The sequence below is a fragment of the Chlorocebus sabaeus genome, chromosome 25 (assembly GCF_047675955.1).
Source record: "Chlorocebus sabaeus isolate Y175 chromosome 25, mChlSab1.0.hap1, whole genome shotgun sequence".
Taxonomy (NCBI): domain Eukaryota; kingdom Metazoa; phylum Chordata; class Mammalia; order Primates; family Cercopithecidae; genus Chlorocebus; species Chlorocebus sabaeus.
The window spans coordinates 63,622,617-63,635,175 of record NC_132928.1 but is presented as its reverse complement, the minus strand read 5'-3'; the positions used below and the strand labels follow the sequence as shown (position 1 = coordinate 63,635,175).

At 47.4% G+C, this 12,559-nt stretch overlaps 1 protein-coding gene across 1 annotated transcript in view; it reads left to right on the top strand.

Annotated features, from left to right (window-relative positions):
- Positions 1-12,559, top strand: part of UCK2 (uridine-cytidine kinase 2) — an 85,031-nt gene that overhangs the window by 67,090 nt on the left and 5,382 nt on the right. The window contains exons 4-6 of the mRNA XM_007989692.3: positions 2,507-2,649; positions 9,527-9,624; positions 12,243-12,291. Of these exons, the coding sequence (XP_007987883.1) occupies positions 2,507-2,649; positions 9,527-9,624; positions 12,243-12,291 (290 nt within the window). The remainder of the gene's footprint in view (positions 1-2,506; positions 2,650-9,526; positions 9,625-12,242; positions 12,292-12,559) is intronic.

Sequence of the window (12,559 nt, the reverse complement as noted above, 5' to 3'; positions counted from 1 at the left end):
ATCCAGACCCTAAATTCCTAAATGGTATATTAAGCCAGGTATGACTCCTTGCACATTCTGGTCTAGTAGTTGCTCAATAAATTTGTTGTTGTTTTTTAAAAACTCTGAGCTGTTGTGACAGTTTTTAGACCTGCATGTGGACTCGGGAAATGATTAATTCTAACTTTCTTAAGGCACCAGCAACAAGTTAGGCAGTTCATTTTCTCCTTCTGAAGGAAACCCACTTTTCCTTTTTAGTATTTATCAATTAGGCATCCTAAAATGCTGTTAATATCTAGTGTCAGTACAGATTGAACATCCCTAATCTAAAAATCCAAAATGTGAAATGCTCCAAAATCTGAAACTTTCTGAGTGCCCATGTGATGTTCAAAGGAAATGCTCGTTGGAGCATTTCAGAGTTTGGATTTTCATATTAGGGATGCTCATTGTAGATCCTTTCTCCCCCTGCCATATTAGGGATGCTGTAAATATAATGCAAATATTCCAAAATCTGGAAAAAATTCAAAATTCAAAACTCCTAAACACATAAGCATTTCATATAAGGGATACTCAACCTGTATATGTAAACTTAGCACAGCCATTGTGTTCTCTGTTAGTGTGTTCAAGTGGAATCTCGCACGTACATTCACTTTATTTTTAGACAGAGTGCTCCCATCCTCTCCTTGGTGTAGGGCAGTTGCCTAGAGAGTGGCTCACTATTTACCCATTGGTCCTGTTTTCTGAACTCTTCTAGATTGCCTTCTTATCCACAATGGGCACACCATTTTCTGGCGGCTGACATTCCTCTAGACTGGTGCTTCTTCACCATGGCCACATGTTAGAAATATCTTGGGAGCTTCTAAATAGCATTGAAGTTCTAGCTCCACTTCAGACTTGTGAAATCAGAGCTCCTGGGGGTAGGATCCAGGTAGGGATATTTTTATAAGCTTCCCAGATGGTTCTGATATGCATCTCAGATACACCACAATTCTAGGGCATTTCCTAATCCTAGTCCTTTTCTCCCGTCTTCCCTGCGCTGTTCTGCCACTTGCTAGCTACCCCAACAGTGCCTGCCTTAAAACTCATACCCAAGCCCGGTGTCCAAGCTAAGAAGGCATCAGGGAGTGTTTATGGGAAGGAGTTCCAACGGCACCCTCTTGAGCTGGCCGTTGATAACTGACCTCCTTATGCTTGCCCAGATGGAACTACTGTTTTAAGAGACTTTGTTTTATTTGGTTTGCCAGTGTGCTTGTCAGGGTGATGGGAAAACTTGCAATGATGATTATTACTCTATTTTCAGTGAATTTTGAGCAAGAGGCAGTTGGTGACATGTAAGGTGGGCATAGGACAGAATCAAAAGACAAAATACAGTGAAAGCTGCAGCAAGGCAGAGCTGAGCACAAGCAGGGCCATCTGTGAAAGCCCATCACCTAACCGTTTAGCAATGTTTCACCCTTCTTGCTTTTTGAAAAGTCGTGTTGGCTGGGCTTGGTAGCTCATGCCTGTAATCGTAGCACTTTGGGAGGCTGAGGTGGGTGAGTTGCATGAGTCCAGGAGTTAGAGACCAGCCTGGGCAACATGGTGAAACCCCATTTCTACTAAAAATACAAAAATTAGCCTGACATGGTGGTGTGCATCTGTACTCCTAGACACTTAGGGGGCTGAGGTGGGAGGATCGCCTGAGCCTGGGAAGTTGAGGCTGCAGTGAGTCCAAGATTGCGCCACTCTCACTCCAGCCTCCTGGGTGACAAAGTGAGACCCTGTCTCCAAAAACAAAAGAAGAGAAAGAAAAGTCATGTTTACAATTAGTGCCTGCCCTAGGCTTCCCAGCCATGTGGGTTAGGTGGATGAAGTTGTGCATATTTCTGCTTTATTGATAAGGAAGAGCAGCTCTAAGGAGCTCAGGAGTGACCTGTGGCCGCTGTATTGGCTTGGGGTAGAGCCAGACCAGACATCGGGATTCTGTATTTCCTCACAAATGCTTTCTCGTCTGTATCCTCTTTCCCAAAACTTTTCTTTATTTTCCCTCCTTCCCTTCCCCTTCTGTCCTTTCCTCCCTCCTTTTCAGCTGCCTCAGGACTGGCGGGGAGGGGGTGGGGTTGTTGAGAGAAAACTGTAAGTTTCTGTTTTTAAAGTTCAGAGTGTTAGGTTCCATAAATGCCAGGCATGAGAGCATTCTGGAGACGCCTTCAGAGAAAAAAAGAAATCACATCTGTTTTTGTCTGCCTTTATTCTTCATTCAACAGCAGGTTTTTTTGATTCCAAGGAGAAGGATGTCTGCCCTGTATTTCTGTTTCATGGTGAAAGCTCAGAAGAAGTGGTCAAAGGAGACCTTTGTCCCAGCCGTGATCACCCTTGGCTCTTTGGTGGTGGTGTAAGGCTGTATTAGCCGAGTCTTTAGCTCCTGCTTGAAGTCTGTGGGGGCAAGGAACTCAGAACCCAGCCCAGCCAGATGTTCTGGCCCTTGTTCTCTGTCCCTTGCTAGCCCCTGCCTGGCTTGGCCCATTATCTGCTCTGTGCTTTACAGGAAGGAGGAGACAGTTACTGTCTATCCCGCAGACGTGGTGCTCTTTGAAGGGATCCTGGCCTTCTACTCCCAGGAGGTACGAGACCTGTTCCAGATGAAGCTTTTTGTGGATACAGATGCGGACACCCGGCTCTCCCGCAGAGGTGCGTTCTAAAAGCCCCAGGTGGCCCTGTTGGTGGCCACCTCGAGGGCAGAGGACCTGGGAGCCTATGACAGGACCCCACTCCCCCTGAGTCTGAAGCCCATGCCTTCCCTGAGGCAGCTGTGTGTCGCATGGTCTAGCGGCTGCGTCAATCCAGCCCCAGGATATCCTGCTGCCCAGACACTTGGTGACATTTGAGAAGGGATTAGTCACTTACTGTTTGGGATAACGAAAGACTTGTGAGGTCAGAGACTAAATAAGACATTGATGTCTGGTTTTGCTGGGAAAAGTTTGATTAAATGCTTAGTTCCTCGCAATTTGTTCACAAGACATCAAAATGAAGATGCTCTGATTTGGGGAACTAACTGTAGGACCCCTGAGGACAGGATCCCCTGTGCCTAAAGCGCTAGGCAGCTCATCCTGTTAGCCTGCTTCTCTAGCCCTTTATTTTCCAGCAGGCTTTATGGAGGCATTACCACTCTTTCCAGTCAGCTCAGGAGGGAAGTCAGCCGTGCCCTCTGCAGGCCGTGCTGAGGGTGGGCCTGCCCGTGCTAAGTCCGCCATGCCTGTGTGCTCAAGGTACAGCAGTGCCCCTTGGTAGAGGAGCCCAGCCTGTGAACTGAGCTCTGTAGGGTATTAAGCACAGGATTTGCTTCCACCAGGAGAGACTGGGAGACTTCATGGAGGACGAGGGGTTGGGACTTGGATGTGGTATAGCAGGGTGGCGATATAGGCAACCCATGAAGGTGCACAGCACAGATGTACAGACAGTGGCATCTTCTGAGAATGGCAGGAACCTGGAATGTTCAGAGCGTTGTACGAAGAGACACGAGAAAGCAGGTTGGGGTCTGGTTTTAGAGACTGAGATCTCTAGTCTGGTTCTCGGTGGGCAAGGGAAAGCTACTCTGAAGTTCTGAGGAAGGCAAGTGAAGTGGCCACTGTTCTGTGTTGGACACTGGTGCTGACAGAGGAAGTGTAAGTGAAACCTGTAGCTGGAGCAGCTCTTTGGAGACTGCTCTGCTGATCTAGACATGAGGCAGGGGTGTGGTCCTTAGGTGGGTGGGAGAGGGAGCAGAGTTGAGATGAGAAGAGTATTAGCAGAGTTAGAGTTGACTAGGACCCAGCAAGGGCAGTGGGTGGGGGTGACTGAATAGAGGAATGAAAGGTGAGAAGGTTTGAGTCTCCGTTGTGTGGAAGAGGCAGGGAGACACAGGAAATGACGAGGTTAGCTCCTAGTCACAGGACACATTACTGACAGTTTCAGATTTTATAAGCTCTATCCCAGAGACCTCTGACTTCAAAGTCTGGGTACTTTTCTCTTTTCGGTTCATGAAACAGATCTGTAGTTTATCCCATTTAGCACTGTAATTGTAAGGACTATTAATGAGACCAGTATAACCTACAGAAACAAGTCCTGAGCTTGGCCCTTCTAAGTAGTAATAGATATGCATGCTGTTAAGTCAGTCAGAGCTACATGCTGCTCCCACGTGGGGTGGGGACAGTTAGTTTTGTGTGATGGAAAAAAGAATGGAATGGGAGGGGCCTTTTAGTTCTAGCAGAGCTCCTTCCAGCTAGCTTTGTGACTAGGCTGTTGCGCCACCCCGGCTTGGGTTTCTTTATGGATAATGCAGGGGAGACAGGCCTGCTTTTAGTGTCACGACTTTGGCTGGGTAAGAGTTGCATAGATAATTGAACCCTGAGCCTGACAGCCCCTCATGCTTCTACCCCAGGGCCTGGCTTGTCACCTTAATCCACAAACTCAGGCCCTACTCTGGTTGATCTGCTCAGTGTCCATGTCAGCTTGTCAAATTAGAGAGGTAGCGTGATACACCGGGACAGATAAATTTTGGAGTCAGGTGAGCTGGGCTAAGATCCTGGTTTTACCACTTACTAGATGTGTGACCTTGGGCAGATTGTGTTTTAACTTCTTTGTATCTCATTTTCTTATTAGAATGTGGTCTTATGGTTGGTACTTCTGCTGTAGTTGTGAAGATGACAGGCAATGCAGGTAAAATGCCTGGTGGTGCATAAGTCGATAAATATCTATGTGGCAGATCAGAAATCTGCTTCTGCCGAAGGGGTTGGTGCTGTTCATTTTCTGAATTTTCTGACAAGACTGGTTAGGTCCTTCAAGGGGATCTGCTCGGGTAATGTCCTCAGGAGCTGGTGATGTCCAGGCTGATGCCATCACTAGTCCAGCAGTGGTACTCAGTGTCAGGGATGCAGTGCTGCCGAGGGAGGCCTCACAGCAGGGAGTGCAAGAGCCAGCACAGGAGATTGGAACCGAGTTTTGAGCAGCAGCAATGACGCTGGAAATAAAGTGCATCCTAGTGTCTAATTCAAACAGATCATCATGGTGTGGGTTCAACAGAACATTTTCCCTTCCTTTCTTGCACGGGATTCTTGTGTGAAATGGGAGCAGTTCCTACGGTGGTGCTGGCCCTCTCCAGGGGTTTTTTAGGGCCAGCTCTGCCTCTTCGCCTTCTCTGAACAGGCTGCCTGGGCAGGGCTCTGCTTTCTCATTTCAGATCTGCTGACTTCACATGTCACCTACTGCCGAGTCACTTTCCTGATGGACTCATGGGACTTTTCTGCATGCTCTTTCTACAAATTCATTCTCTCTCCACGTAGGACAAAAAATATGCTTGGCATGTGCTTTGTGGAGTGCGGGGGTGCTGGGGTAGGGAGGCTGGTTAGTCAGAAGCAGCTGTTGAGTGAGCTTGGACATTCCTGGAGACTTGAGTTAGCTCCATGATTTTACCCGTCTGTCACACCCTCCTGGGCATGTGACCTCCACATTCTGAGTTGACCCTCATGTGGAGAAATCTGTATTTGAGTAAAGCAGCTCTAGAGACTACCTCCTTCCTGATGGAAACCCTTGACATTCTAGGGATTGGTTTCTAGCCTCGTTTGCCTTCATCCTCTCAGCCCTTAATACAGGGACAGGGATGAAGCGGGGCAGGGAGATTTAGGACGGCTGACCCCTCGTCTTCATTATGCGTCATTCTCTGGTTCACATAGAATTAGGGCTGCACCGGGCCTAGGGGGATTCAGCCTGTTCATTTACTGTAGAGTAGCACATTTCCTCATCAGATTTTTAAAGTGATTGACTTCACCATTGAGGAATTGTCTTTATTTTGGGTCCTTCTAAGTTTTGTTCTTGGTTTTTGGCTAACCAGAAAGCACATCTGGGTTTGGAAGGGCTGACATGGAAGCCCAGCAGGGAATGTGGGCAGACTTGTAGCTTCCTGCCCTGTACCCTGTCCTCCGAAAGGGCCTGTCCTGGCCCAGCAAATGTGCTGGGGTCAGAGCAGTGATGGAGGAGCTGGTTTTTGAGCCCCTGGGGTTTCCAGTTTGTGCCAAGACCTTGTTTTGACTCAGTCCTTGGCGCGGCCCTGTTTCCTGACTCTGCCTGGGGAGCAGGGCCTTTCAGTGCAGGGAGGTGGCTGGCCCTCTGTTGTTCTTGGCTCAGGGAGGCCCAGTCTGCCTGAGGTGATCCTTCTATTGGAGGTTCTTGGGGAGCAGAGGTGGGCAAGGCCTTTTGATGTTGCGTGTTCCCAGTGTCTGGGCGACATTCTGACCCATTCCCCATTTGCTTTTCCAGCATAGAAGCCGTAGTGAGACTCTTTCTTGTCTTCCTTCTTCTCCCTCCTCATGCTTGTTATCCCATGTGCTTGTGGCCTGCTCTCCCTTACTGTGTGGCACCCCGCCCTTCCAGCTGCCCTGCAGGACTCCTTTTTCCCTTTGCTCACCCTGCTCAGCTGGGTCTGACCTGCTTACCTGAGTTCGAGGTTCCCGCCCTCCATGGCGTTGAGCAGCTCTGTCAGGGAGGCACCACCCTCCCAGCATGCCCTCAGTTTCTGTTGTGGTCGTAATAATCATAGAACACATGCGTATTGAACATGTGCTAAGGCGCCAGCTATGGGTGCTGAAGAATTTTATGCACATCTCTGTATTCCTGAATAGTAATATTTATATTTGTTTATTAAATTAATATTTATGAGGAAGGTACCATTATTGTTCCTGTTTTATAGTTAGGGAACTTAAGATTCACAGAGGTTAAAGTCACTTGTCCAAGGTCACAGAGGTAGGAGTTATTGGGGTCAGGATTCAGGTCCAGGGCAGTTTTCTCCCCCAGAGCCCACAGAGGTAGAACAAAAAGCAGCTTTTGGGCTGTAGAAGCTTCACTGTGATTTACCTCCTCTTCCTACTTTCTGCACGACCAGCTTCCTCTCACCAATGACAAAACAACTGAAGCCACCAGGTCTATAGAAGGAAGGGGGCTGAAGGTCCAGGCTGAGGGCAGTAGGAGGACTACGTGACAGGGTGTGGACGTGCACTGTGTGTGCGTGCGTGTGTGTGCACGTGTGTTTGTGTGCACGTGTGTGTGCGTGCGTGTGCTGGGAGAAGGACAAAGCTTCTTCCAGTGCTAAAGCCTTCGGCAATTGTCTGAAAAGCATGTGTTGCGAAACAATGCCAGCATCAGGCGTTTGCAGAGCTTTAAGTAAAAGCTGCCCAAGCACGGGTGTGTTTGTTTTTTCCTAGCTGTGATACCTTTTTGATCTGATTTCCTTTTTTCTTTGGGCTTTATCTGGAGACGTGTGAAGAATTGGAGGCCGCGCTGGCTGTGTGTTTTGGCAGTGCTACTTTGGTTAGCCACGTGTGCCAGAGCTCTGGGGACTTCTGGGGGGTGAGCCACGTGGCAGCTCCTCAGGGCTCCTTCTTGGCGAGTCTCCCAGCAGATTTGCCAGAGCAGCAGGTCGGCAGCGGGAGCCCAGGTCCAGCATTGCAGGGGTGGGGAAAACCATTTCCTGGCTGGAGAAGGCTGCTGCCGGGCTGGGTGGGCAAGTCCTGACACATTAGCGACCAACCAACTGTTTTATTACCAGGTCTCCCATGGAGAAAACACTTCGTAAATCGAGGAGCTGTTATAAAAGTCAAATGGCAGCATCATTAGTGCCCGGCTTTCTGGAAATGTGGATTTCCTGGCAATTTTCTAGCCTTCTCATCTTATAGACTTCCTGTCAGCCTGGATCATAGCCATGACAGCCTCCCCGTTCCCTGCCCTCTCTGTGCATGCATCTGTGCATGTGTGTATAAAGACAGAACTATTTAGACACATGGCTTCCAGAAGTTCCGTCACAGATATACCCCATGTTCGTTTACAGTGAGTTTGACCCCACACTTGAGTCTGTTCACTGAGAAATGGTTGGGAAAGAGCTGAAGAGCCACTACAAATGATTGTAGATGGATGCGGTAACTTTTTGGGGTGAAAGATTCAGCAGCTCAGATGATAAGATTAAATTAAGATAACATTTACAAATGACATCTGCAAAGGGAGGCAGTTTTAATTAAGAGAATCTCCTTCCAAACTCCCCACTCATGGGGAAACTAAGGCTCATGTGCAGCGGCAGAACCAGGGTGATCAGTCTTCTTTCTATTTATTGACAGAAGACTCTATTTAATAAAGAGTGTATGGGCTGCCTGTAATTGCAGCACTTTGGGAGGCCGAGGCAGAAGGATCACTTGAGCCCGAGAATTCAAGACTAGCCTGGGCAACAAAGCAAGATGCTGTGTCTACAGAAAAAAAAAAAAAGGCTCACACTTGTAATTCCCAGCACTTTGGGAGGCTGAGGCAGGCGGATCATGAGGTCAGGAGATCGAGATCATCCTGGCTAACACAGTGAAACCCTGTCTCTACTAAAAATGTAAAAAATCAGCCAGGTATGCTGGCAGGTGCCTGTAGTCCCAGCTACTCAGGAGGCTGAGGCAGAAGAATTGCTTGAACCTGGGAGGCAGAGTGCGTGAGCCGAGATTGTGCCACTGCACTCCAGCCTGGGCGACAGAGCGATGAGACTCTGTCTCAAAAACAAACAACAACAACAAAAAACCATTAGTCCATTAGGTGGTGTGTGCCTGTAGTCCCAGCTACTTGGGAGGTTGAGGTGGGAGGATCGCTTGCTAGAGCCCAGGAGGCTGAGGCTGTAGTGAGCTATGACTGCGCTACTGCACTCCAGCCTGTGTGACAGAGCGAGACACCTTGTCTTAAAAGAAAAAACATTTTTAAAGAAAAAAAAAAAAGAATGGTAAAAGCCCCTGGATAAAACTGACCAGGGGGAAGAAGGTAGAAGACAGATGATGGTGAGTTTGTTGTCGGTTTGGGCTTCATCAGCGCCAGCCCACCATTCTTTAGACCATGGTTTTCTTATCTTTCACTGAGTGATTTTTTTTTTTTTTTTTTTTTTTTTTTTTTTTTGTGGCAAACCTCTGTGTTTGAGGTAGGTGGAAATGGTTAACCATGGCGCTGGGTCCTCTGCCTGGCCTGGGCACCATGCTGCAGAGGGAGCATGGGTGGGAGCTGGGAGCAGTGAGCTGAGCAGCGGGTCGCTGGACTTCTGAACACAGGTAAGTGCATGCAAGGAGGCAGCGTGCAACCCAGCCCTCCGTGGGCCCAGATTGCTTCCTGTTAGCAGTGAGCTCTCCAGGGCTGCCCTGCTTTTTTTTTTTTAAAGAAATTCACACTGAAATTTTGTTTGGATCAAATGTTGCTTAAAACAAGAAGGCTGTTGGCCTCCATGGACAACCTTTTGTTTCAAAGAGCATTGTTATCATTGACACGTTTGACCATTGTAAGATGTCAGAATGTAACTTGTCTTTTTCGAAGCCGCTGCTGATCTGCTCTTGGTCAAGCCTCTCAGGATTCCAGCTTGAGAATCATCTAGAGTAATTGTGGAGCCTGTGGGAGCTAGCTCGGTCCACCCCATGAAGGGCGGGTGTGCGCTGGCTTCTACACCATTTTTTGATTCTTATTTTCCCTTCTCTTACAGTGTTAAGGCTTCTACACCATTTTTTGATTCTTATTTTCCCTTCTCTTACAGTATTAAGGGACATCAGCGAGAGAGGCAGGGATCTTGAACAGATTTTATCTCAGTACATTACATTCGTCAAGCCTGCCTTTGAGGAATTCTGCTTGCCAGTGAGTTGTGTTCTTGGTTTGTTTTTGTTGCATGTAGAATTTAAAATGTGATGATACAAATGAAGGTATGCAAGTTGGTGGAGCTCCCCTGCCTGAATCTCACTCCTCTCTCTGAGTGATCCTCTGTCCCGAAGTCCTAAGAGAGGGCAGCCCTTGGCCCTTGTGTCCTCTGTGTTCTCCAGGAGCCCTGTCCTGCTGTTCTTTCTTTGGGTGGCCCTGTAGGGTCCTGCCAGTCCTTAGGCAGGTCATTTAATTCCCAGCTAGTTCTAGACTTCTTGCTTGGTGGGATCATGGTGTGAGACTCTTTACTGAGGGTGTATCATATCCAAGGAGAGTCCTCAGCCATTTGGATCTCTGAAGGGCCTGCAGTGGGTGAAGTATGGATGCACTGGGTCCTGTGCCCCGAGGTGTTCCCCTCTGAGCCTCTCCCGCCGTCAGTGGTGAGCCCTGCTTTGAGCTTGTCTTTAGCTCCCATTTGGGGACTGTCATGCCTTACTGGAATAAGCTTCCTTCCCTTCACCCTTGCAGACGCACCAGTCCTTCCTGTGGCAGCTGGGAATTCTCTAGTGAGGTGGCTTTCAGAGAAGGAAGAACGGAGGGAGTTGGCCCTCAGCCCAGGAAAGACAGGAGGGGCATGTTGAGGGAAGGCTACCAGAGACAAGAGGTGTGGTGTGGTGGGGCTGCAGAAGGAGAAGTATTTAACTCAGGAGAATCCTACTGAGTCACTGAGTCTTCTCCAGCTTGGCCAAACCATGGTCTGGCTCCTTAATTATTTATAGTTAAGCTCTAAGACGAGGAGGAAGGGTAGGAAGAGGTTGGGACTTAACCTGGTCTTGGTTGAGATACACTGGGAAGGCCGGAATCTCTGAAGACAATGAGAATAGATTTAGAGTAAGACTGGGTATTGGAATTTCCCTATTTATTCTAATAATAAACTTCATTCTTTTTCTTCTGGGAAAATAGGATCCTCAAACTCTTTGTTTCTTCAAGGATGTTAGTAGCTTCTACAATAACCCATACTTGACTTTGGTTTTAGATGTGGGACAGGTGGACTTTTTGAGCCAACTAAGGTTGATGCCCTATCCATTATCCTGGAGACTACTGGGTTACAAGAGTAGGTTACTGGGAAGAGACCAGAGGGGGCTAAGGAGCGATGAACTTCTTTCCGCCCATTTATCTATCTGAGGACCCCTCCTGTTATTTTTGACTTAATAAGAACACAAGATGAATTTATTATTGGAAATCAGTTATAGTTAACTGTCAGTTTTCTGCTGTTTAACTTAGTTGTAACAAAGCTAAAATTTCTGCATAGACATTTTCCGAGTTATTTCTGTTTGCTCCCACTGTCCAGTCACTGTTTGCTCAGGGAAGATCAGCTCATTCCCGTGTAAGCCAGGAACTTGGACCTGATCAATGTCTGCTCAGTTTGACTTGGGTTTGGGGCTGACACCATTGCCTTTCAGCAATCCTAGGATGGAAGCTGCACAGAGTAAGAAGCCCACACGCTTGAGGTGTGGTTTATGTGGTCTCATGCTAGACTTAGTTTATATACCAGGATGCAGTTATTTGTAGAATCGTCTACAAGATCTCAGTAAATTTGGAGCAACAAAAAAGAAATATGCCTCTTGGTGGCCTTTCTTTTTTAAAAAATTTGGGTAATAACAGAATCTATGAACTGGTCATCAGTGAAGAATACTTTTTCTGGTTTTACCCTGTGGTAGGAGTGAACATTGTCATGCGTAAAAGTCTGAGGTGAACCAGTCCCCTGGAAAGTTTGGATTTTTCTAGTTCATATTTGTCCTAGTGGAATAGAGGCAATTAAGTGTTTAGCTTCAAAGACCATGTTCTCTGCGTAGGTCGTAAGCTGAAACAGTGTTAAGCGTTAGAAATGAGAACTTGGTTGGGAGCAGTGGCTCACGCCTGTAATCCTGAGACTTTAGGAGGCCCAGGTGGGTGGATGGCTTGAGCCCAGGAGTTTGAGACCAGCCTGGGCAACATGGTAATACCCCCCTCTATAAAAAATAACAAAAAGTAGCTGGGTGTGGTGACGGGTGCCTGTAGTCCCAGCTACTCAGAGGCTGAGGTGGGACGATCTACCCAACTCAGGAGGTCAAGACTGCAGTGAACTGTGATGATGCCACTGCACTCCAGCCTGGGTGACAGAGTGAGACACTGTCTTAAAAAATTAAAAAAAGAGTGAGAGAGAACTTGAATAAAAGCTAAATTCTTGTAATGTAGATAAAGTGGATAAAAATCCATGGTAGATAATTATAAATTGAATTATGAATTGGTTTTGGATTAACCACTCAGTCTAGACCATTTTTCCCTCACTGATACATAAAAGTTTTCAGTCCTTTGTTCTCATTTTCCTCATTCCCTGCTTATCTTCTTTCATTCACAATTCAGCTAAACAAGGCACTTCCTTAGGTTTCCCCAAATTTCTATTAATAGATGCATTCACTGTGAAGTTGTAAACAATATTATATTTGAAGCCTTAAAAGCTGCCCCTCTCGGCTCGCTAGTATAAAGGCTGCCCTTTCCCCATGTTCCCTTGGAGAGGGGCTTGCGCCAGTTGTCTCTGAACTGTGTTAATGCATTTTAACTGTCTTTCTCCACAGACAAAGAAGTATGCTGATGTGATCATCCCTAGAGGTGCAGACAATCTAGGTGAGTCCCGGTGGAGTGTCATCCTGGAGTATAACGTCTGCCCTTTGTCAGTCATAATTTGGGGCAGGACGTGGTGACCATACAGGGCTCTGCAGACCTGGCTGCCCTGCTTGTCTGTGATTGTGAGCCAGCAAAACCTTTCTACCTACATGTCTGGCCTCGGGAACAGATCGCTGGGTGTAGGCACCCTCGTGTTATGGGGACAGACATGCACTTGTGCTTCTCTGGCAGAAATAGAGGGCTGTAGATTACCTTTTATTATCACTTC